Genomic DNA, 26,316 nt, shown 5'->3' with positions numbered 1-26,316 from the left:
TTTTTGAAAGCAATATATTTTGAAAAAGAAAATGCAATTACAACCATTATGTCAGTGAAAATTACACGCTGGGTTTCTCTCTGTAGGTATCTGTCAAATGCAAAACGTACCCAATGTCTTCAGAGTAATAATGATGTTTTATCATTTTAATTACAAACACTTTGAAAAAAATCCCTAAAGTGTACCAATTGGGGTGGTCTAAATTAACAGTAGCTTGATAGCCCAAGGGTAGCAAAAATAGATTGAGCTACCAAATTTTGTAGTAGTTATAGCAGCTGTCTTCTTGCCTCAGGGAACCTGGGTATTTAACAAAGCAGACAGCCTGGCAATGGCATCTGATTAGCAATGTGTGTATTATTGGATAGAATACCTGAAGTTCTATTGTTTCAGACTGGGAATTCAGAGAGTTGTGACATCATGTAGCTCTTATAGTTCAGCTTCTATATGTTCATTTACAGGTACTGTCAATGTATCATGATAATTTCTCAGTTACTACTACTTGTATGATATTGGAACAGTTCTTTCTGTAGAACTGAAAATAATCAGTGGAGGAGTACAGCATTTAAATGCCAGATTTGTTTTCCTATGGGAGAATAAAACTTTCTTTCTAAACAAAAGAGGTGTGTTTATATTAAGTGCAAATTTGGGGGAGAGACTTTATCTCCAAGAATAGCCCCAAAGATGATTACTGCCAGGTCTGAAGAAATGGGTCTGCCCCCAAAAGCCCATCCCCTAATAAATTATTTTGTTAGTCTTTAAAGTGCTACATGACTGGTTTGTTGTTCTCCTAAAGAAGCCATCAAACAATTTCTTAACACCTTCTAATTAAATAAATCTGAGTATTGGCAAAAAAAATTAGTCAACACACCTAACCAGAAGTCTTCATTTTTGGAAAAAACCCTACTGCAAAAGAGCAATATTACACTGATGTCACTGTAAATTTAACACTTCTAAAAAAAACCAAAACACACCATATGACTCTCTCTCCCCCCCTCACCTCATGCTTAAAGTACATATCAGAAATTATTGGTGCTTGTTGGCAGAGTTCAGTCACTGGACTTGCTGCAAACGGTCTACTTCAGTTAGAAGTACATTCTTTTACTCTATCAAATCCATCTGAGGTAATAAGACTTGATGTTTTATTCAACAGAGCTGAGGAAAATTGTTGCACAATAGGTTAATTCAAAATGGCAGCATAGAAAATGCATCTGTCAGTGGGGATCAAATTACAGGGCAAGCTCCTCTCAATGCTTAGAAAAACAAGTCTGCAGTTTTACAGATTATGTTCATGTGTGTGTTTAAAGGGGTGGGAAAGGAGCTAAATATCTGAGCTAACCTCCAATTAAAGTCAATCATAAAAACAGCCAATTTAATGAGTGCGGATTTCTTTGGGTAATTATAACACCAACCACTTTTTTCTCTTTTAAATCTGTAATTCTGCCTTCTTGTTATTGCTTGCTTTGTCATTAATCGCCTCAGGAACTTGATTTCCTAGCAACAGACTCTGCCACCAAACATTTGGCTCCTGTTCAACATTTTCTTTGTGAAAAATGGCACTGCTGTTGCTGTCTGGCTGTTGCAGCTAGACTGGCTGTGTAAGTGCTCTAATAATGCATTCTTAAAAATCACATGATAAGAGAAGCAGTGACCAAGCTTCACTAATTACAGTACGGACTGTACCGAGGAAGTTTCTCTGCAATTTTAAGGTACTGGGAAATGTGTGGGGAGGGGGAAGGGAAGAGCAGGGGTTTTCAGAATCTACTTGTAAAGAAATAGCATTGGTAACTTAAAGGTGAAAATTTATAAACAAATATTTTTATTCTCTTTGTTACACAGATCCTGCTTACTTGCTATTTGAGAAAAGTGTAGGTAATATTGAAATACTGCTTGAGTTATTTTTGGTTTTGGTTTTTTTCCCCCCTTCACAAGGTATGAAGCAATAATCTTCACATACTGGGGACTGCAATTTGCAAAAATCCCCAAAAAGCAAACAGAGGACAGCCCAGCTTTTTCCCTGTTAAAGTACTTGAGGAGGCAGTGACAAAGACAGCTGTGTATAAAAATCACATTCTGAATGGCAGGGTGAGACTTCATTGTGTATCTTCACAACATATAGCATAGTAAACCCTCAAAATGTGCGATTTCAAGATGCGCTTAACTCGCATTAATGTGCGTGAAGCGCAATTCAAAATCCTGCTCCCTCTGGCCCTGGTTCAATCAAAACACCACCTCCATTCCCCCCACCCAGTTCAAACCCCCAGCAGCCCAGCTCACCACCTGAGCACGGCTCCAGCTCAACCCTCCCCCAGCCCCAGTAAACACCCCATGGTCCAGCTGACCACCCCCGCCCCAGTTCAAACACTCCATGCATGGCTCTAGTTCAACCACCCGCTCCTCCCCCCGCGCAACTCTAGCTCCACCTTCTACCCCTCCACCTTCCCTGCAGCCCTAACCCACCCCAGACTTAGCCCCCGCCATTTCCCTCTCACGGCCCCAACCCACTGCCAGGCTTAACCCTTCCCAACTGCCCCCCAACAACCCCAGGACTTACTTTTCAAAAGGAGCTCCAACTGCTCCTGCTGCTTCTCCAGCTGCAGAATGTGCATCCTGTTGGGAAAAAAGCCGCCCGCCGTCTTCCAGGAAATTCGAGTTATGCGAGGGTGCATGGGAACACAACCCTCATGTAACTCGAGGGACTACTGTATGTATCATGGTGTTGCTCAATACACTATGCTGAAAATTTGCAAGACCTTTTGTTCACCTCTTAATTAATTTTTCCTTTCTTTAAAGGGAAGGAAAAGTTGTTGCTATTCCAAAATTGATCACGAGACAGGAAATGTTTAGGTATCATGCAAAATCTGTGAATGACTTAGGGATTTCCCTTTCCACACAGCTACAGGACCTGCTTGTGGTAGGTGGCACCCCTTCTTCCATAACTGCCAAAAGTACAATTCTACAAAATGGTGAATTTCTAATTGACAAGATACCATAAGCAAGTGATATAACATTATGCTCATCCATTGCTAGCTCTGACCTTCTCTTTGACATCAGACTAGAAAATAAAAATGGTCCCTTGCCAGCCCTCATATCTACAAATTATTCCCAGAAATGCCATTTAGCAGATGTAGTTGTCTAGGAAATATTATTGGAGAATTATGGTTAATAATATCTTAGGAGGCATGACCATTGTGCAAATACTTAGTAGATATTTTGATTTCTGCGAGTGTCTGAGTGCCAGTAGCTTCCCATGATGCATAGGGAAGTACGTGCACATCTCAAAATACCGATCACAATCCATCTGCAATGTATCACATCATCTCTCTAAATTACAAAAAAAGGTTTCACTGACAAAAATCACTAAAAAGAGGAGACAACACAAAAGAAATTTCATTTATACTTACTTTGTTATAATAATCAGATTTTTTCTCTAAAGCAGAATAGCCAAAAACACTTAAACAGAACAAAATGCTGTGTCATAGTATTTAAGCTGTGCTACATTATTGCTGACATCAAACTAATGTTTTGACAGACTCATGCTGAAATCAGATAATTGACAATTCCACCATCAAGCCCATACACTAACACAGTATTTTTCTGTTTAGACAAGTTGGCACCAAAGGAAAATAAATATAAAATTATATTTCATATGTAATGAATATACCATGGACTCTAGAGATTTAAGAACTATTCCTCCCTCAGGTAAGTTTATTATACTACATTGATTACTGCCCATTGCAAATACATGACATGTCATCTATAAACAAATACATAATCTTAACAAGTAGTTGCCATTAAAATTATACACTCACTATTAATCTTATAATAGATAGGGGTACTGAACAATTTCACTAATTTAGTTTAAGGGATATATTTTAAACAGTATTATACATCATACACTCAAAATGGTTAAAATTCAAATACTTTCTTTTTGTTCACTGGAGAATAAAATATTTTCCCTTTGTTCTTCTAAAGTGCATTCACATAACTGAAGAAGATTTAGAAGATTTTATTCTAAATACAGTGCCATCAAAGGTCATCCTCACATGCTGTCAACAACAGTGAATGACATCTGTGAGAGACCAACTAAAACACAATAGTGGCCATGGGAACCTGCTTCTCCAGTTTGCTTGCAAAGTAAAGAGTTAATATCTATTGAGCTATTCTTGAAACCCCTATCACAGAATATCATAGAACAAGTCATTGAGACCAGTCCCCTGCACTCATAGCAGGACCAAGCACCCACATCAACCCTGATAGCTGTTTATCTAACCTGCTCTTAAATAGCTCCATTGATGGAGATTCCACAACCTTCCTGTGAAATTTATTCCAGTGCTTAACCACCCAGACAGTTAGGAAGTTTTTCCTAATATCCAACTTAAACTTACCTAGCTGCAATTTCAGCCCACTGCGTGTTGTCCCACCCTCAGAGAATAAGGAAAATAATTTTTCTCCCTCCTCCTTGTAACACCCTTTTAGGTACTTGAAAGCTGTTATAGCCACACATTAAAGAAATCTAATTCTTTCAATCTTCCCTCATAGGTCATAGGCCCATTTCAGTAAAATGATCTGTGTCACCCAGATTTTAAGTAATAAAATACCAAAAGAGTGTGTACAAGCAACAGACATTACTGAAATTTTTATTTCAAACATTTTTATTTTAAGAAATGGAAAATGTTTTTAAACCAATTTTGTTATTCAAATTGCATTTTGGCTGAGTGTTACTTTTTATGAAAATTTTCAAAATGAAAAATTCTCAATGAATCACAGAATCATAGAACAATAGAGCTGGAAGAGACCTAAAAAAGCCATCGAGTCCAGCCCCCTGCTCTAAACAGGACCAAACCCATCAGATCAGCCCCGCCAGGGCTTTGTCAAGGCGAGACTTAAACACCTCCAGGGATGGAGACTCCACTACTTCCCTGGGTAGACCATTCCAATGCTTCACCACCCTCCTAGTGAAAAAGTTTTTCCTAATGTTCAACCTGGACCTTTCCGACCGCCACTTGAGACCATTGTTCCATGTTCTGCCATCTGTGACCACTGAAAACAGCCTCTCTCCAGCTGTTTTGCAGCCTGCCTTCAGTAAGTTGAAGGCTGTTGTCAAGTCCCCCCTCAGTCTTCTCTTCTGCAGACTAAACAGTCCCAATTCCCTCAACCTTTCTTCATAGGTCATATGCTCCAGCCCCCTAATTATTTTGGTTGCCCTCCGCTGGACCCTCTCCAGTGTATCCACATCCTTCCTATAATTGGGGGCCCAGAACTGGACACAGTACTCCAGATGTGGCCTTACCAAGGCTGAATAAAGAGGAATAATCACTTCTCTGGATCTACCAGCAACGCTCCTCTTGATGCAATCTAATATGCCATTAGATTACTTGGCTACAACGGCACACTGTTGACTCATGTCCAGCTTCTCATCCACTTCAACTCCCAGGTCCTTTTCTGCAAAACTACTACCGAGCCAGTCGGACCCCAGCCTGTAATAATGCTTGGGATTCTTCCAGCCAAAGCGTAGGACTCTGCACTTGTCCTTATTGAACCTCATCAGATTTCTTGCAGCCCAGTCTTCCAATTTGTCTAAGTCAGTCTGGACCCTGTCCCTACCCTCCAGCGAATCTCTCTCCTCCACTAGCTTGGTGTCATCCGCAAACTTGCTGAGGGTGCAATCCAACCCCTCATCCAGGTCATTGATAAATATGTTGAACAGAACAGGACCCAGAGCCGAACCTTGGGGCACTCCACTAGAAACCGACTGCCATCCTGACAGCGAGCCGTTGATCACTACCCGCTGGGGCCGACCTTCTAGCCAGCTTTCTCTCCATCTTATCGTCCATTTATCCAATCCACATTCCTTTAACTTGCTGACAAGAATGTTGTGGGAGACCATATCAAAAGCTTTGCTAAAGTCAAGATAAATCGCATCCATTGATTTTCCCCTATCCACAAAGCCAGTTACCGCATCGTAGAAACTAATCAGATTGGTCAGGCATGACTTACCCTTCATGAATCCATGCTGACTATTCCTGATCACTCTCCCTTCCTCCAAATGCCTCAAAATGACTTCCTTGAGGAGCCCCTCCATGATTTTTCCAGGGACTGACCGGCCTATGGTTCCCTGGATCATCCATGATCTCTCCCGATCTCCATGACTTTTCAAAGATAATGGCCAAGGGCTCGTCAACAACATACGCCAACTCCCTCAGAACCCTAGGATGAATTAGGTCCAGGCCCATCGATTTATGTACATTTAGCTTTTTTAGATAGCTCCTAACCTGTTCTTTCCCCACCAAAGGCTGTCCACCTTCATCCCATGATGCATCACTTATTGCATTAGCCCAGGAGCTGTCTTTGTCCATGAAGACAGAGGCAAAGAAAGCATTAAGTACTTCAGCTTTCCCTACATCATCTGTCACTGGGTTACCTCCCTAATCCAGTAGGGGCCCCACGCCCTCTCAGATCACCTTCTTCTTGCTAACATGCCTGCAGAAACTTTTCTCGTTATCCTTTACATTCCTCACAAGTCACAATTCCAGTTGCACTTCTGCCTTCCTGATAACTGCCCTACATTCTCAAGCTATACATTTATACCCCTCCCTAGACATCTGTCCCAGTTTCCACTTTTTGTAAGCTCCCTTTTTGTGCCTAAGTTTTCCAAGGATTTCCCCATTAAGCCAGTCTGGTCTCCTACCAGATTTACTTCTCTTGCTGCGCATCAGGACAGTTTCCTTCTGCGCCTTCAATAGGACTTCCTTAAAATACTGCCAGGTTTCCTGGACTCCTTTTCCCTTCACGGTAGCATCCCAGGGGATTCTGCCCATCAGGTTCCTGAAGGAGTCGAAGTCTGCTTTTCTGAAGTCCAAGGTGTGTAATTTGCTGCTCTCTTTCCTTCCTTTGGTCAAGATCCTAAAGGCTGCCATCTCATAATCACTGCTTCCCAGGTTGTCCCCCACCTCTACCTTCCCTATTAGTTCCTCCCTGTTTGTAAGCAGCAGGTCGAACCGCGCATGACCTCTGGTTGGGTCGTTCAGCACTTGTACCAAGAAGTGATCCCCAACATTCTCCAGAAATTTCCTGGACAGCTTGTGTACCGCTGTATTGGTCTCCCAATAGATGTCAGGGTAATTGAAGTCCCCCCCCGATAACGAGAGCCCACGATCCGGAAACTTCTCTCAGTTGTCCAAAAAAAGCTTCATCTACCTCATCATCCTGATTTGGCGGCCTGTAGCAGACACCAACCACCACATCTCCAGTGCTGTCTGCACCACTAAGCTTGACCCATAGATTCTCAACAGGCTTTTCTCCCTCTATGTACTGGAGTTCCAAGCAATCATAGTGCTCTCTTACATACAGTGCAACTCCTCCTGCTTTTTTCTCTCTTGCCTGTTCTTCCTGAACAGTTTATACCCTTTCAAGACAGCGCTCCAGTCATGCGAGTCACCCCACCAAGTCTCTGTTATTCCAATCAAGTCATAGTTCTTGGACTGAGCCAGGGCTTCTAAGTCCTCCTGCTTGTTACCCAGGCTTCTGGCATTGGTGCACAAACACCTTAGCTAACCAGTCGATCTCCCCGCCCTCACTACTCGAACCAAGGGTCCACTTTTGTTGTACATTCCTCTTTGCATTTCTTCCCGGACTCCAAGTTCCTTTCTACCCACAGGTTTCGGTCACCTTCCCCCAGCAAACCTAGTTTAAAGCTCTCCTCACTAAATTTGCAAGCCTACTTGCGAAAATACTCCTTCCTCTCTTGGTTAGGTGGACCCCATCTCTTCCCAATAATCCTTGTGCCCGGAACAGTGTCCCATAATCGAAGAATCCAAAGCCCTCTCTCCGACACCACCTGCGTAACCATGCATTTACTTCCTCAATTCGACAGTCCCTACATAGCCCTTTCCCTTCGACAGGAAGGACGGACGAGAACACCACTTGAGCTCCAAATTATTTGACCCTTCTTCCCAGCGCCACATAATCTGCAGTAACCCACTCAACGTCATTCTTGGCCGTATCGTTAGTTCCCACATGCAGAAGTAGGAAGGGATAGTATTCCAAAGGCTTGAGCAGTATTGTAAGGCTCCCAGTCACATCCTGAATTCAAGCTCCCGGAAAACAGCACACCTCATGAGATTGCAGGTCTGGTCGGCAGAAGGATGGTTCAGTCCCTCTTAGGAGGAAGTCCCCTGCCACCACCACCTGTCTTTTTCTTCTGGGGGTGGTGGTCATTGAACCCCCACCCCTGGGCCTACACATCCCCTGTCCTGCAGTAGAAGCAGTTCCCTTGCAATTTTTTCCCTGTGAGGCTCCTTGCAAAGCATTCACCACCACAGAACCTGTGGAGAGTGCCTGAAAGTGATTACTTATCTCTATATCTATCAATGGGGGACTCATGTACCGGCCTTCTTTTTCTTCTAGAAGTTACATGCTGCCAGTTCTCCGCTTCATCCCTTACCGCCCTCCCCGGTTCTTCCACCTGCCATGCTTAAAAGATTAAACGCTCCATTCCGTCAAGAAAGTCTTCATCCTCCCTGATTGAGCACAGGGTCAACACGCGAGATTCCAGTCCTCTAATTTTTTCTTCTAAAATGGAGACCAGCTTGCACTTAGTGCAGACAAAATCCCTCTTTCCTCAGGGACGAAGACAAACATGTTTTCAATAAATGTTGTTTTAATTAGAGGGGGAAAAGGTAAAGTAACTTTATTCACCTCACCTGACCCTTGACAGCCACACCCTTCCACAAAGAAACAAGCAAGGAAAAATAAAAATATTTGAAAAGTTAGGGAAAATAAAATCCCTCACTTTTTTACTTCAGCTTTTTACAAAATGGAGAGGGGAGAAGACAAAATGCACAAGTGTCTCCACCCCCACAATAAACAAAATACTTATTGAAACACAAAGAATTCACAGAAAAAATTTAACTTTTTTTTTCAAAATACTTCATTTTTTCAAACAGCTGCAGTAATCAGTTTACAATGTTAGCACGTTCCCAAAGAGTATGGGGTGCCATATGGTGGCATATCATCCCTCAAACAAGACAGTTGGGATCACTGATTTTTTTTTTTTAATTCATACAAATGTGCCTTAAGTTTTATGAATTTTGAACGACTTACCATCACACAAAAATACAAAGGAGAGTTTAGACTCTCATGGATAATGGTGAACTAGCATCTTACAATTAAACAGGCTGAGTGAAATGTTACACAGGTCTAGCACTGTCACCTCACATGAAAGCAGGATACTACCTTGCACTTCTGAAGTGAACAAATCAAAATTCAACTGTGCATTCTTACAGCTTAAGAGGAGAAAAGCTTCGAGGCTCTATGTCTCCTTTCTTACTAATTCACAGATACTGAGAAACATGAAAGTTTCAGGCACTGCCAGTGCAAAGAACTGAGCATCAGAGGCATTAAGCAGGCACCCATGCTACAGGAGATGCAAATATGGGTCCTGCTGATCTTTCATGCACATAGTTTTGCAAGGAGCTGAGCCACATGATACTATACCTTTTCATAGCCAATTGGCTACTCTCAGAAGATCTTAAAGACTGTAAAATAGTAAAGATTTTAAAGCAACACAACTGAGTTACCTTAATATCTGCTCCATTTTGTATCTAGCTGTGACACTCTGAGTAGATTTCCTAGAACTGTGTCTAACCTGGAAAGCTTCTCTCTCTCATGAACTGAAAGTTGGTCCAATAATAGTGGTCTCTCTCAAGCAGGCCTGCTGACAGCAATTCCGGTCCCAGGTATAGAACAGTCAACGGGCCCCTCACCCATGCACAAGCCACACCCATGCGGACTTGGTCCACCTGACATTTGGGCCGTGCTCTGCCATGCCTTTACAACTGGCTGTACTCTTGGGTGTGCTCTTATGATAGGACTGCAAAACGGCTAACTGCACTAACCCAATCATCATTGCCCCATGCCCGCTGTGAAACTGCACCACCGTTGTGCCCCTTCTCTGAGGCTCTGTCCCTGCTCACTCCCTCCATCTCTCTCCCCCACCCTCACTCACTTTCACCAGGTTGGGGCAGAAGGGTACATGAGGTGAAGGCTCAGGGAGGGAGTTTGGATGTGGGCCCAAGTAGAGGTACAAGGCAAGGAGATCTGATATTGCCGAGTATTTTCTTAACACCCCTAGGCTACGTCTACACGTGCACGCTACATCGAAATAGCTTATTTCAATGTAATGACATCGAAATAGGCTATTTCGATGAATAACGTCTACACGTCCTCCAGGGCTGGCAACGTCGACGTTCAACTTCGACATTGGGCAGCACCACATCGAAATAGGCGCTGCGAGGGAACGTCCACACACCAAAGTAGCACACATCGAAATAAGGGTGTCAGGAACAGCTGCAGACAGGGTCACAGGGCGGACTCAACAGCAAGCCGCTCCCTTAAAGGGCCCCTCCCAGACACAGTTGCACTAAACAACACAAGATCCACAGAGCCGACAACTGGTTGCAGACCCTGTGCATGCAGCATGGATTCCCAGCTGCAGCAGCAGCAGCCAGAAGCCCTGGGCTAAGGGCTGCTGCACACGGTGACCATAGAGCCCCGCAGAGGCTGGAGAGAGAGCGTCTCTCAACCCCTCAGCTGATGGCCGCCATGGTGGACCCCGCTATTTCGATGTTGTGGGACGTGGATCGGCTACACGTGCCCTACTTCGACGTTCAACTTTGAAGTAGGGTGCTATTCCCATCCCCTCATGGGGTTAGTGACTTCGACGTCTCGACGGCTAACGTCGATTTCAACTTCGAAATAGCACCCAACACGTGTAGCCATGACGGGTGCTATTTCGAAGTTGGCGCCGCTACTTCGAAGTAGCGTGCACGTGTAGACGCGGCCCTAGAGAGAGGAATGGACATGATCAAGGAAGAGGTAGAAGGGATATCGGTGCATGGGATGAAAATTAACAACTTAAGGTTTGCGAACGGTATAGTTATCACCAAGGAAGACAAAGAGAAGCTAGGCAGAACGGTGCAGGTGCTAAATGAGAAGGGGAAATGACAGGGACTGATTATGAACATTGATAAAACAAAAATAATGGTATTTGGAGATAAGGAAATAGGAAGAGAGATCAGTGTAGAGGGGATCAAACTAGAGAACGTAGAGAAGTTCACATATCTGGGCAGCAACATAATGTATGATTTAGACTGTAAGAAGGAAATAGTGAGTAGAACAGAGAAAGCAAGAGTGAGTTTCAAGGCGACAGATGAGATCTGGAAAACCAAAGTGATTAGCTTAGGAACAAAGATGAGTGTCTTGAAAACGTGTGTATTCAGCAGCATGTTATATGATGTGAGACATGGGTGATAACGAAAGATTTGAAGAAGATACAGACATTCCAAAGGAGTTGTTATGGAAAGATCCTGAGAACAGGATAGATGCAGAAGATCACCAACGAGGAATTATATAGCAAGAGAGAGCTGAAAGAGAACTGTGGAAGTATAATATTGTATAAGTATAACGTTGTATAAGGGGACATGCTGGATACATTGTATATGAGAGGGCATGCCAAAACATGTTACAAAGTATCTGAGGGAGCACACGTAGGGACAGTTAGCTTTTGAATGGAGAAGCAATTAAGATGGAGCCAGCACGTCTAAGAAGCAGGCATCAGAATGGAAGGTGTGAAGGGCAATTAGTTAAGTTAACTGGAAGCTGTTAAAGGAGATTGTTAAGGATGGCAGGTAATTGAAGATACGTGACTGGTCTCAGGGATCTCGAAGGGTGGTGACTAAAATCTTTTTCTTCTTTTGTCTGTAACTTCTCTGTAACTTGTTCTCCAAAAAACTGTATAAATTAAGAGACACAAGCCCCACTCGGGGGGCTCACTTCTAAATGTATTAGCAGAGTGGCTTTGCTAATAAAACAGAGTGGTCTGATAAATTGTGAGTCTGAGTCAAACTTTGACAGAACCTACTGCAGAAGTTTATGCAATGGAAGTTACAGATATTTTTGCATATCTACATAATGAACAAAAAAATCAAGACCCTGGTATTTAGCATAATGGACGGTTTGAATTGGAGAGGCAGGCCCCAAAGAGAATGGCTGGGTCTAAACGTGCCCCTTCCTTTTGAAAGGGGCATGTTAATGAGCTGGTTCGAAAGATGCTGATGAGCTGCTGCAATGAATATGCAGTGCCTCATTAGCATAATGGCAGCCGCGGTGATTTGAAAGTGCGGGTAGGATGATAGGAAGAATGTGAAAGGAAGAAGGGCTTTCGAAAACTGGGGGGAGTCCTTTCGGAACGTCCCGCCCCCATGGGCAGTGCGCGATTTGAAAAGCCGCATTTTCGAATCGCTGTGGCCACCATTATGCTAATGAGGGGCTGCATATTCATTGCAGTGACTCATTAGCATATTTTGAACCCACTCATTAACATGCCCCTTTCGAAATGAAGGGGCACATGTAGACACAGGGAATGGGTAGATGATATAGTAGACTGATGCAGAGCTGTTCTACAGAAACTAAGCCACTCCATGCTGGACAGGGAAAGATGGAGAAAAATAGAGAGGGAGGCACTGGACACCAACGGGCACATGGTTGATGATGATGATGTGGGCCCTGGAATAAGGCGCATGGGGGGTTAGGAGTGAGGCTCTGGGACAGAATTTGGGTGAAACAGTGGGGAGCTCAGGCTGCAGGAGGGAATTTGGGTGCACACTCTAGGTTTGGGTAGAGCAGTGGTTCCCAGACTTTTCAGCATCACACCCCATGTTTGATTTTTGAGAAATCCTCATGCCCCCCACCTCTTCTTCACCATCATCCAAACCCCCTTTTAACAAAAAATTCAATTAATAATTTAACCCAAAAACTTGATATCAAAATATTATTTAAAATTAAAAATAATCACAAATAGTTTTTCTTGGCCCAAACATTTAATAAAAATGTAATTTAACATCAGAAACAGTAGAAACAAAAAGAATTTAATGCGAAGGATGATACTACATTTTCTTCACAAGGTGGGAAATCCTAGATTTGAAAGATGGAAGTGTGCAATGTAAATTGTTTTCAACATCCAGCCGATTTCTTTGTTTCATTCAATGTGACTAAACTTGAAAAGCATTTTTTAAACAGAGGTACATTGACGAAAATGAAGAATAATATGTAGCGCTTCTTCTCCAACTTCCGAGTATATTGGGAAATACTTTATCCAAAATTCTACCACACTTCAGTTTTTAAAATTATCTTTTGCACTTGAATCATATTTTATTTCAAGTGCTTGTTCTTGCAATACTTCTGGCAATGCATTGACATCAATGTTGAATGGATTGAATACTAATTTATGAATGGAATTGCCAGAAAAGTTGTCCAGAAAATAGCAGATGAATTTGTCAGCCAGGCAGTCCAGATGAAGCACAATTTTATTCTTCACATTCTCCTTATAAAGTTCTTGGAAACATTCATTTTCAGCGCGTGATGAAAATGTCAGAAAAGACGAAAGGTTAGGCATCTGAGCCTGTGTTCAACGTTTTCAGAGCTGGAATATTGCCAAAAATGCTGTGATGGTATCGGGGTGCACTATAATGTTTGCAGTGTTGTTTTCTTGCAGCTTCAAACTGAGGTTGTTCAAAGAATTAAAAACATCCATGAGGTATGCCAGTGGAAGTTGAACATGTGGTTCATAAATACACGATATAACTCTTCTTTTTTCTGTTGCTTGAGCAATATTTCCATTTCGTCTTTCAGTTTGAATAATCTCAAAAGCATGTTCCCTTTGGAAAGTCATCGTACTCCCGGGTGGAAAAAAAAGAAAGAGCTTTATGATCTTCTCCCAAATCTGTGCAAAGAGCTGCAAAAAGTCTCGTATTTAAAGTGCTTTTCTTCACAGAATTTACAACTTTGATGGCCAAATTCAATGAGTCACATAGGTCCTCTGGAAGGGTTCAAGCAGCCAATGCTGTGTATGATGCAGTGAGTTATGATTATAGCTGGATTTTTTTCTTTCACCAATGTCACAAATCCAGAGCGAGAGCCAAGCATCACTGGAGCACCATCTGTGCACACAGCAACCAGTTTTTCCCATGAAAGTTTATTTTCTTCAAAAAAGTCAGAAATTGTTTTCATAACATCAGAAGGTCCTTGCTCCCCACAGCAGCTATGCGCTGCCTGAGCAGTTGGAGGTGCCATGGACCTGGGACTACCACTCACCACACCAGCTGTGCAGGAAGGCAGAAGGAAGTCACCAGAGGACAACAGATGCGGCTTTTCAGGAAATGCACCAGCAGTTTGGGAAGGCGAAGCAATGCATGCACTTCCTGAGACGCTGTCTCTGGCATGCAGCTGCAGGACTCCACTCCTACCCCCCACCCCCAACCACGTCACAGGAAGCTGACATTACCTCCATTTCTGCAGGAGGTAACACCAGCAGGGGCTCTTTTCTGGGGTGAGGGGAATTGATGGGGGGTGCAGCTGGGTCACCTCATGTGTCCCCCCCCCCGGAATTTCTGCACGCCCCACAGTTTGGGAACCTACGGGGTAGAGGCTTGAGCTGCAGGAGGGCGTGAGGAGCTTACGTCAGTTGAATCCCAAAGAAGACTGGCATATCCCTCTGGCAGTGGTTAAGAGGTAGGCTGCAAAGTAAGTCTGCCTTAGCCCGGCTGTGATGTCAGCGGCACAACTTTGAAATCACCCAGGCCTTTGGGCAATTTCCCCTTCCTCCTTCCCCATCGCAGGCCTGCTCATAAGCATTCATTTGATTAAAAGGATTTTTTTCTTCACAAGCCTTAATTTTTATAATTATTTTAAAGACATTCCTTCACCAAGAATCTATTGTTTCCCCTGTTCTTTAAAGAGGCATTTGGATATTCTACTAATTGAGTGATCAGATGGGTCTACCATTCTAAAGAGCTGTGCTAAATGCCAGCACATTAACATGTGAGTTAGTAAACAGAACACTAACGGTAATCAATCATGTAATTTCAATGCACTCAGCAAAGGGGCAGCTGTTTATGAGCAATGAACAATTAAAGGAAAGACAAAATGTCTAAGATTACAAAGATAAAAGGTATAAATGAAGTAACAGCAACAAAGTAAGAATACTTCACCTACTCAGTGCAGCCAACAGTAGACATTAAATTAAGGCAGATACAGTACTAGAGAGCAAACTGAGAAAGACCAACTGGGAGAAATGGAGATAGCTAATTGGGGCATAAGGAAAAAGTTCAGTGAATAACACCTTTATGGCAACAGCAAACAACATATGGGAGAACTTAGATATTGTTTTAGCTACACGAGGAAGCAAACTAAATCATCATTCCTGAATTAAAACCTCAACTGGTTAACCACAACTTTTCATAAAGACAAGCAATTCTTCCTTTCTTAATATTTTCCCTATTGTCATTGGAGAAGCAGAATATTCTATGCCAATATGTAACAATATTCATTTGATAACAGAGTCAAATGAAAAACAAAACATCTGATTAAGACCCTTTCTGCTCTCCTCAGTGGAAGTCCAACAGGCAGCCTTTTTTCAAAGGAGATAGTAAAAACATTTCATTATATTAAATTCCAAATTTTTGCAATTTTTTTCAAATATAAAAGTATCCAGACTTAGGCACCTCAACAATTACTCTGACTTTCAGAAGTGCTGAGACCTGCAATTACTAACAGGAGCTGCAGATGAGCATCTGACAATCAGTCCTCACATTTAGATGATTAAATAATCACAGTAATGACAGGTGCCTGTGGAAAAAACAGACCATTCAGGAGCTTAACTATAGACTCAGGATACTCAAATTTAAAAAAAATCGGCCACAATTTGTAAAAGTCCTTAAAATTCAGTCCCAAAAGAATGTGCACATTGATAGAAGCAAACCACTAAGAAACATATATCAATAAAAATTAGAGTAAAGACTTCAAGATACAGTATTAATAACTACAAAACCAGACAGTGGTATGATGTTTAAAGTTGGCAGAACTCTTCACTTTCTTTTGAAATTAAACAGCAACTTGCAAGAAAACAAAGGGCTCATAAGTGTGCCAGTATGAGCCAACATTAAAGCCCTGGCAGTGAACTGTAATTAGCCACCAGAAGTACAGCTGATCAAGAATGAAATGAGGATAAGAATCCACAGGATTCAATGCCAATGGAAGAAACTGCTGTGTTGAATTATGACTGAGGAGCGGAATGGGGGAGGGAGGTGTTGAAGATACTCACCTGTAAATTATTACAAGTAATTGCTAAAATATGGAATTATTTCAAAGCTAAAAGAATGGATCATTCTTCTGTTTTCTTCTTTCCTTCTCCTTGACATCTTTTTCAGTTTTCTTAACTTCAGACATTGGTTCAGCCTGCCTTACATCTTTCTTCAATCTCAGGCTTTCAAGGTCCTCTTCTTTGGTAATTTCTTGCCAATATACCTAAATGATCTTTTCACCAGATGGGTAAAACGTATCTATTGTACTCATAAATGATACCACAAATTTCCCCTCAGGGTTCTGCTATGGCTCCATTATTTTTTCATGTTGCCCTGGCCCTTGCCCCTGCTGTGAACTGCTTAGATTTCAGGGCTGAGTTTCATCTGAATGCAGTTCAGTTGAACGCTGCATTTGAAAAGGTGTACATATCTATTCTAGTAAAAATGTACAGGGGACCTCACAGTATTCAGCACTGTCCTAGGAGAAGCACTGCCCATATGAATCGAGAAGATGGAATTGCTTGAGACCCTCAGGACAAAGTTGTCATACACAGGTACACTTCAGTAAAATGTCTAATATAGTTGAATGCTTATTGGGTTTATATTACATCTTTGTCCTACACCAGTGTATGAATAGATTCTAAAGCTCCAAGGCTTTGCATTCAATTCAACTTTTTGTATGTCTAAGGCTACACTTACACTACAAGATAAATTTGAACGTATTAAAATTGATTTTGTAACACTGTTTTCTAAATTCTAATTTGAGTATCCTCACCTCCCCATGAGCTATCCACAAAGTCAACTTCTTGCTGTCACACTCAATCACCAAACATCAACGGCTGCAGCTATACATTGTGGGAATCTATCCTACAGTTCCCTAAGCCCTGTAGTATTTAGGGTATTTTTGCTGGTGCAGCATGGGAAAAAATGCCCCACAAGTGGTTACAGGTATGTGATGTTACCTTCCCACATTGCATCACCCTCATTACCCTCCTGTGGAAAGCAAACAGCCATTCTTCCAGAAGGAAGGAAGAAAATGTAGGCATCAATGAAGACTGCCAAATGAACTGAAATGTCTTGCTTCTGTAACTGAATTATCAAAGATTTTACAAAAAGCAGCAGGTGTCAGTCTCCTCAACTCGCCTTCCAGCCACTGTCTCCCCTCCCTTGATTACATATGATCCGTGAAAATAATACAGGAACAATGCACAGCTAAAAGAAAGAGTAGGATAGTAAAGGTTTGGAAAAAAAGAGATTTTGTGAGGTAAGGTTGTTGGCTTCCCAGTCCATTACACAGCTTCTGTGCCCTGGGATCACCCAGCAGTCTGCGTCTTCTCATCTGGCCTTCCACTGAGTCTTCCCTGTGTTAAAGGGGCCAACACTTGAAGAAAGAGGATAGAAAAGGTTAGGAAAAAGATTTAGGGCTTCCCATTTCACTACAGTTGTCCAAAATAGGATGAGGCTGAAATCTCTTGCTTTCATAGGTGAAATATCCAAGATTTTACAAAAAGCATCAGGTGTCTGCAATGGGCTGTAAAGTGCAGCAAGGCGTCTGTCTTTTCAACGGGCCCACTACCCACCCTTCCCTGTGTTAAGGCAGGGGCCAACGCTTGAAGGAAGAGGATGGAAAAGGTTAGGAAAAACAATTTTGGCTACCCTCTATACTTCATGGAGTTGTCCAACATGGGGAATGGGGCTCACCAAATTTCAACAATCAGTGGTGCTCAGGTGGACGGGGGAGGGCAGCACCGATTGACTGTCAGGGTGCCGGACCCCCTCATACCATGGGCAAGGGTTGGGTGGATCAGAGGATGAAGAGTCAGTTGACATAGTCCCTGAAAATCTTTTGGGTAGGGGAGTATGGGGACCATGGCTGCAGAACTAGTTGAAACGGTCCCCACAGCAGCTGCAAGCCCCCACAAATATTTGTTGTTAGGGGGACGTAGGGTCTGCGGCTGCAGAGCCAGTTGAAATGGTCCCCCAGGAGGCAGCAAACCCCTGCAAGTCTTAGCCACTGGTGGAGACTTCCCCCCAACAGAAGCAACCCTCTGAAAATATTTTTGTGGGCCTGGTGGGGCGGGGGGGCAGCTGAAGCAGTCATGCCAGGCAGCAGCAAGCCCTCAAAAATCTTAGCCACCGAGGGAGACTTCCCCTGGGCGACAGCCAGCACCTGAAAATCTTTCCCCTTCCTTGGAGCCTTCACCATCCTCAAGCCAGCATACAGTGGCAACATGGTATCATGGCATCATGATCTGCACTGAACAGGAAGCATGTCCTTTTACTGAGTCGGGGTCTAGCCATGTGATGTAGTTTGGCGCAGGAAAGACCCCAATGGCATGGCGAGTGGTGGTGGTGGTGGGGGGCCTTGCACAAATGTAAACCACAGAAAAGAAGTTTCTCGGCCTCTCTTTTACGCACAACCCCCATCCCCCGCAACAGCCTAGCTGCCACATGGTGCGGTGGGGCAGGGGCTGGTGCCAATGCAGAAAAAAAATCCAAGTGCTCAGCTTGCAGAGGTAGAGACAGAACCATGAATTCCATATTGGAGCTATTTTGAATAGGTAGGTTCACTCACAGTGCTGATAGCAAAGAAAGAAAGAAATTTCTCAGCCTCTCATACAAGCACGACCCTGTTTCCGAATTCCTGCATGCCTGGAGAGCAGCGGACATGGAAGAGGCCAGAGCAGAGCACTGAGAAACATTGTGGCATACACATGGGACACCTCTGGAAGCTAATGAATTTGATTTTAGGACATGGCACTTCCACAGTGCCACACATTCAGACTTTTAAATTCGAACTTGATGCTACAAGCAGCCAGTTTCAACAATGTTACGATATCAATATTAGTGCTCCCTAAATCAAGCTAACAATATTTGCAGAGAAGATAGTGACATTGTAATATTGAGCTAACGTCCCTGAATTCAAATGTATCTCGCAGTGTAGACGTCGCCTAAGTTTTTGAGATGTCTTTTTTTTTAAATGAACAGGCATTAAGAGAGGAGATCCTAAATATTCTGATTCTGCTGGAAAAATAATAGTGTGTTTGGGCATAAAAGATAGCATAATATGCAGGGTAAGTTGTCTTTATAGTTAGAAAAGATAGTGTGTTCTGCAGCAAAAGCTGCCATCTCAAAAATCAGAGACATTTGAAAAATAGTCCTACTGGTTGAGAATTTTAAAGAGGTTCCTTCATAGAGTATTACAAAGAATTTGCAATGCTAGACTAAGTGTTGAATGTTAACCATGTTAATAAAGTCAAAAGTCTTCTAGACCTTGAGAGGTACCTCATATTGAAAGTTTGCTTTATCCTCCATAAGTCATCCAGTAAGCATTCAAATAAATGTAGCTGTTTAACAGAAAACGCAGGTGGGAACTGGACCATTTAAGTCACTTTTTAAAAGGCTGTCTAGTCTTTCCAGGAAGCAGGGAGGGAAATATTTTTGACACATGAAAAACACTATCTACTTTCTGAAATTTATTTCCTCATACCAACAGCAGCATATTCCCAAACAACAAATTAAATTTTACTGAACTGGCCTATCTGGAAATGAGGAGTATATCAAAATACTGCAGTGAATCAGTTACACGCTATTATAACCCAGTCACCAATAAACACTCTAGTAAAGTGGTCCCAGTCCCAATGACAGAGAACGACTGAAATTTTCCAGGAAACAACTAAAGAAATGTCTAGGAGGAATGCCAAGTGATGAATCTTGTCAAGTACTGAGATGCAGAGTAAAACTTGCAACCATCAACCAAAAACAATGAGCTTATAACTCTGTTTTGCAGTCTATTATCCTAGTTACTGGCTTAAGTGGTGACAGAACTGTACCTTTGCAGCAGTGATATGCTCAGGACTGAGGGAAAATACAACAGAGAGAGAAAGGAAAATGACAATTGGCCTCTTGTCAAAATATTTTCCTGGACATACTACTAACCTATTGTTTCATGAATCTGAGTTTCTTTTTCAAATATCCCATGTAATTTTCCAGCATGTAACAGTTTACTTCTCCATTGAAATATATTCATATCTTCAGTTTTATAAGCTTATTTCCTATCTTTTGAGGTTCTTGGTCAATGAGAGATATCCATCAAACTTCAGGAATGGCTTTCTAATATAAGCCAAATCTGTATGGTAAATCAGCTCCTCAACATGTAGCTGAGCTAAGGGCTTGAGCACAAAAGATGGGTTTCAAAAACTAAGTATAGAGAGGATTTGTTCTATACAGCAAAATACCTTTTCCCCCTCGTATGTGCTTCCCAACTTTTAACTGAAAATCATTATTCCAAATCACACATAAAAAGATTCAATTATATGCAGCTATAAAACTGATAGTTCAGTGTCGTACAGCTTTGGTAAACATTTGCCATTCTTCTTCATTTAATAATCTCTTACCCTTCCTGCAATTTTTAGCCCTACACCATTTATTCTCAAGTCTGGCATTCAGAACAGACAACAGTATGATCACCTGAAATTAAAATCAGAGTCCATTTTTAAAAGTACCCATTAAAAAATGAGCAGACTATTGAAGAAATATATATTCTTAAAATATACCTCAAATATGTAGCAAAAGCAGTGGGATGTCTTTCCTTTGTATAATTTTCTCATCTTAAGTATCTGTTTAACAGTTATAAAGGGGCAGCCTTGGCCATGAATAAAAGTTGATATCAACCACAAAGTCTAAAGCATTGCACTAACAGGCTGTAAGAGATATAAACACTAGCTACAAGAACTAACTATTTTCAGTAGACTTGTTCCTCCTGGATAATCAGTTTTTAACACCAGCTGCTCAGGTTGTGGATTGGCCGTAGCTGTCATACAGAAATCATATACTGTACATGTACATTTTTAATCATAGATGTTTTATAAATTTTCTAATCATTAGTGATCGTATCAGCAGAAGATGATTCAAAATTCACCACTTACATTCAGGTAGGATTCTGTGTCCACAGTGACACTAATATGGTTTGATGAACTCAAATAAAAAAAGAAATTATTCTGAAAACTTACTCTGAAGTTACTATTTTTCATTTTCTCTCAAAGCTTGATAACACAAGTAAGATTTAGTCATTAAAATCATAGCCCGCCCCTTCTGCCCATATTCAAAAGACTTATCATGATCATTGTTTCTGAAATATTGAGTTATAAGGTGCAGTGGTAATTACTATGGAATAAATAGCAATTAAGATTGTTCACACAAATAAACTCAAACTGTTTGCAGTGAATAATTATGCTAATAGTATTTGTCTACATAATCTCTGCATCTTTCACAACAATTTGCCAGAAAATGTGAAATGTAAATTTGATGCACTATTATAAAAACTCTTAAAATGTGTTCACTTTCCCATGGTTTCCTATACTCATGTTGAGAACACACATAACAAAATGTACTTACAAGGATGTAAATTTTAAAGTAAACAAATCAGATCATGTTTCAACCGAAGCAAATATTTTCTTTGTCAACAGCCATGAAAGTCATCATATGCAGAACAGACACCATAGTAGCTCAGCATTATAGAAATTATGTACAGTAACACACAAACATTTCACAACTTTAAAACAAGCCAAACTTACTGCGATGTAATAAACTTTGGCTTTTTCCACCAATTTCCAGTTCTTCTCCAGATCAAGATGTTTTTCTTTTTTGTAACAATTGGCAGCAGCAAGGTTAGCTACAAGAGACCTAAAATGACCGAAGAAACAGATATGATTTTGATGCCTCCTTTTTCTTAACACTGATGTGATTTTTCCCAATAAATACAAATATTATTTTAAAAGAAGTAGACTATTGGTGTAAATTCTACTATAATATATGACAGTTTACAGAGAATAAACAAGTAATTTTTGTTTACCACCTACTCTATATGTACAATTTATCTGGGGAAATCTAGTTAAATAATCCACATTAATGTATCTGTAGAATATGTGTAAATATATATAGAGAGAAAAATATAAACTTGAGGAACTTCTTTAAAAATCCAAATTTATTGAGAAATCTATAAGTATATGTCACATACCTACACAGTTAATATGAAATTCCACTATGTAAAAATTTAACACAAGCATTATAGTGTAAACAGACTCGTCAATATACACCAGGAGAGTTCTGGCCCCCAGTTCCCTGATCTAAACGTTAGATGTTTCTGCATATTTTAAAATAAAAACTTTGGAAGGGGAGAAAAATCAAAACTTCTTTTCATAGAATCATAGAGCTGGAAGAAACCTCAAGAGGTCATCAAGTCCAGCCCCCTGCTTCAAGCAGGATCAATCCCAATTAAGTCATCCCAGCCATAACTATGTCAAGCTGGAACTTAACCTCTAGGAATGGAGATTCCACCACCTCTCTAGGCAATGCATTCCAGTGCTTCACCAACCACCTCGTGAAGTAGTTTTTCCTAATGTCCAATCTACTCCTCTTCTTCTGTAACTTAAGAACATTACTCCTTGTTCTGCCATCTGTCACCATTGAGAACAGTTTCTCTCCATCCTCTTTAGAGCACCCCTTCAGGAAGTTGAAAGCTCCTATCAAATCACCCCTCTTTCTTCTCTTCTGCAAATTTTTCCATAGAAAAGAGAAACTGTGAACAGTGCATGCATGGTTCTTGTTTTCTAGCAGGGATTTATAATACTAGGGCCCGTCTCTACTAATATGAATTAATTTGATATGAAAAGATAAAATTCAAAAAGCTACAGGTGAAAGAACTGTGATGAATGTATTCTGCAAGGTCATCATTCACTAGAGCAGAGATATAACTGAAAAGGATAAGGAAGCATAAATAACCTTTTCGTCCACCTTTTAGTGGATTTCATTTAGCCAAACTCTTGAAAATAGTTCTTGGATGGATAAACTGAAAAGTCAAATTCACTTCTGTCTGCTGCTGAATAAACCATTAGTACCACTGTGAGAAGGCAGTTACATGAAGGAAAAATGAAAAAAGTGGCTCTTATTACATTTTCAAATAGTTTTTCAATTTTTGTGATGATAAAAGGAGCAAGATTAACCTATCTTAAAAGTGCAGGTCTCCATGCACAGACCACATGGGAGGAGTAGCACAAGCTTCCTTATATGCCCTTCCCCACGTCAACCATGACCCCGGTGGCGCGCATATATATGGAGTGAGTGAGTGACAGACACACACACACACAGGCCCACTCAATCATTGGCTCATTTGAGGATACTGCCAGTTATTGATTATGATTGTAGGAGTGTGGGTATGTTTACACTGCAATGTAAGCCTGCGCTTCATGTTAATTCTCATTGTGTCTACACTGCACCTGTGTTAACCCAGGGCTTTGTCCCAAGGTCTCAAAACCCTGATGGGGCTGAAGGTTCCAAGTTCAAGACAAGCTGAGACTCAGAGGCTGAGCCCTATTTCTTTATGGAACAGATAGAGCCCTGCTTGACTCAGATCCCAGGAATTAGTGTAGCCAGACAAAGTCTCGCCCTTACAAGCCAGGAAATCACCCCAGCTGGCATTGATGGATATGATGACCACACAGCCATCCCAGAAGAGGAAGTCTCCGCCCACACAAAAAGAATGTCCTGTACTCCTAAATTGCTTATCTCCCGTCTTACAAGTGCAAATTAAGTAAGAATTGCCCTTGTAAAAACTGGCATCACAAAAGACAGACCAGTACGATCTGGCACCATAGATAAGAAAGAGAATACGTAACCTAAGGGGGTATAAAGGTGGGCCCAGCAGAACTCTAACTTTGAGTGCATTCTACGAACTACCTGCTGGTCGGGTCAGGTGATTGCCTCCCAAGGTCCGCAACTGGGGACACCCAACCTCGTATTCGTCTTTCTGCGGAATTGAGTGACTGATCCGGCTTGGCTACGCTGGTATCGAGAGACGCAGAGAGGGTAAGATATACCCATGCAAGGTCTCCTTTCTTTTTGTGCACAGTTAAAGAATTAGAACTCTGTAACTAGATGTCGTTGTATCAAGCTATCATTGTGTTAGATGGTAACAGATATCTTTGTATTGGATTGTAACGTAACTTAATAACACCTGTACTTTGCTAGCATATAAGAAGTAGACAATAGCCTTTTGTAACCACACGCTTATAACTGTAGCTTAATAAACTTGTAACCAGTTAAGATCTAAGCCTGACTGCTGTTACTGTTTTGTCACTGCAACACAGCTGGCACAATAAAAAGAACTTTAACCGTTTGGTTACCACAGCCTGGCCGTAGGCGAGAGTGCTAGCAGTTCCCTGCTCTAGCAGTAAAAAACTGCGTTGTTTAGGACTCAGGGGAATACCTCACCATACATTACCCGGCCACCGGCTAACAATTAGCCGGAAGTATCCTACAGGTCTGTGAGTAGAACTTCTTTAGTCCTCTCCATCCCAACAATCTGCAATCTATTTTAGTGAAGATGGAAGACTTATCCCCTTTGCAAACAGCAATATCTCAGGTTGGCATTAATCAATTCTCTTCTCATCACCAATGTGCAAGCACACTGTCAGAGAGCTTCCTGGCTTTTCAACGGGGTGAACTGATCAAGCCTTTTGTCAAGCAACCTGCTTCTTGATTTGGTCTGTACACTGTAATGTGGAAACCAGAGTCCTAGCGCTGAGCAGAGGTCACAAAATTCTTAGCCTAGGACTAAATTACAAAAAAAGACACTTAAGTCCAGGGATCTCCAATGCTGATCTGCTGATTTGAATCCCACTAAACACGGGCTTATATTGCCATGTAGATATTGCCAGTAAATGAGACACATGGACAGAGTGACTGACCATAAGCACAGAAAAGAAAGCCAACTAATTTTACTCAGGAGGCAGCCAACTCACCACCAGTTGGTAAAAGGCTCTGAATCATATTCTCAAGCCACAGTTGTTTGAAGACTGGAATCTAACAAAACAAACCAGCCATCATGTAGCACTTTATTTCTAACTAACCTCTTCTTCATCATACCTACCTGAGATCCAGCATTCATCAAAAACAATTTTCCATTCAGGAACATGCAGGTTATTGTTGGACACTTGTTCTTTCAGGGTTAACAGACAGGCTACTTTGCCAAAATATCACAATGAAATTTAAGGCTAAGCAAATTTTTGTTTGTAAGCTCAATTTTTGTCTTCAGTAGATTCATGGAAACAAACTAATCCCACCAAACAAAAATTCAATTTGTTTAGTATTTAGACCATATAAATTACAGTAGTCCCTTGAGTTATGCGACGGTTGCGTTCCCACGCACCCTTGCGTAACTTGAATTTTGCTTAAGTCAGTGATCAGCTTTTTCCCCCAGCGAAACACATGATCTGCAGCTGGGGAAGCAGCAGGAGCCCCTGGAGCTCCTTTTGAAAGGTAAGTCCTGGGGTTGGGGCGGGGGCTGCTGGCGAGGGTTAAGCATGCATCAATCATGTATAAAATTTCTTTTTCACATGCTATAAGGTAGTATTTAAATATTTGCTTCATAATTGTAAAAAAAAAAGTTCTCTCTGAAACTGTAAATGCCGTCTGTTGGGATCATATCTTGCTCATCCAGAAAACCTATCAAAACAAAATGGGGCTTTCTGCAACATCACATTTTTAATTGCATCTTCATACTCAATGAGGAGACTATGTACAAAAAGCTTGACCCTTAAGTTCAAATTCTGGAAGAAGGAAATGAAAATAAGATTTTTTTTCTCTCTTTTGCTGTTTAGAATGTCACATGAAGCAAGGAACCTGGGTTAGGCACAAGAAGACATTCAGAGCTACTATTAACCACAGCTCCGTCACCTTTAAAAACCACTCACCATAACTAAGTTCTTTGTGTCCCTGTTTTTACCTTTTTAACCTCATTTCCTTTTCCTCGTTATTAAATCTTTAGTGGGGCAGAGGGGGAGAGAACATGCTTAGAATGCACTGCTGTTTCTTCATTCCTCTCTTCAAAAACTTCATGTTTATTGATTAGATTTCAGAAGCACCCAAAACGCTCTAATCACAATGAGAGTCCCATAACATGTTTTGTATAATTAAACTGGAATTTATGGACCTTGTCATGTACTAACTATTTAAAACAGATAAAATAAAAGTCAGTAAGCTGTTCTGTAACTGGTTCCATAACAAAGGTAAAGGATAACTCAGTGGTTAGTGGTAACAGGGAGTCTGACAGAGGGAGGCCTACGATGGTTAGGAAGACCTGCAACACCTGTGCCAGCACTACTACTGTCTCGTCCAC

At 41.5% G+C, this 26,316-nt stretch overlaps 1 protein-coding gene and 1 long non-coding RNA gene across 3 annotated transcripts in view; one reads left to right on the top strand and one right to left on the bottom strand.

Annotated features, from left to right (window-relative positions):
- Window positions 1–26,316, bottom strand: part of ADK (adenosine kinase) — a 523,961-nt gene that overhangs the window by 252,400 nt on the left and 245,245 nt on the right. For both annotated transcript variants that reach the window (XM_075000013.1, XM_075000012.1), the window contains exon 6: window positions 21,716–21,824. In XM_075000013.1, coding sequence (XP_074856114.1) covers window positions 21,716–21,824 — 109 coding nt within the window. The remainder of the gene's footprint in view (window positions 1–21,715; window positions 21,825–26,316) is intronic.
- On the top strand, window positions 1,614–26,072 carry LOC142015999 (uncharacterized). Its single transcript, XR_012646256.1, has 3 exons — window positions 1,614–1,706; window positions 1,837–1,865; window positions 25,799–26,072. It is a non-coding gene; the product is annotated as an uncharacterized LOC142015999 (long non-coding RNA).

Source organism: Carettochelys insculpta, chromosome 7 (genome assembly GCF_033958435.1).
Source record: "Carettochelys insculpta isolate YL-2023 chromosome 7, ASM3395843v1, whole genome shotgun sequence".
NCBI lineage: Eukaryota > Metazoa > Chordata > Testudines > Carettochelyidae > Carettochelys > Carettochelys insculpta.
Note: the sequence above shows the minus strand (reverse complement) of the source record. Positions and strands in the feature narration are given on the sequence as shown.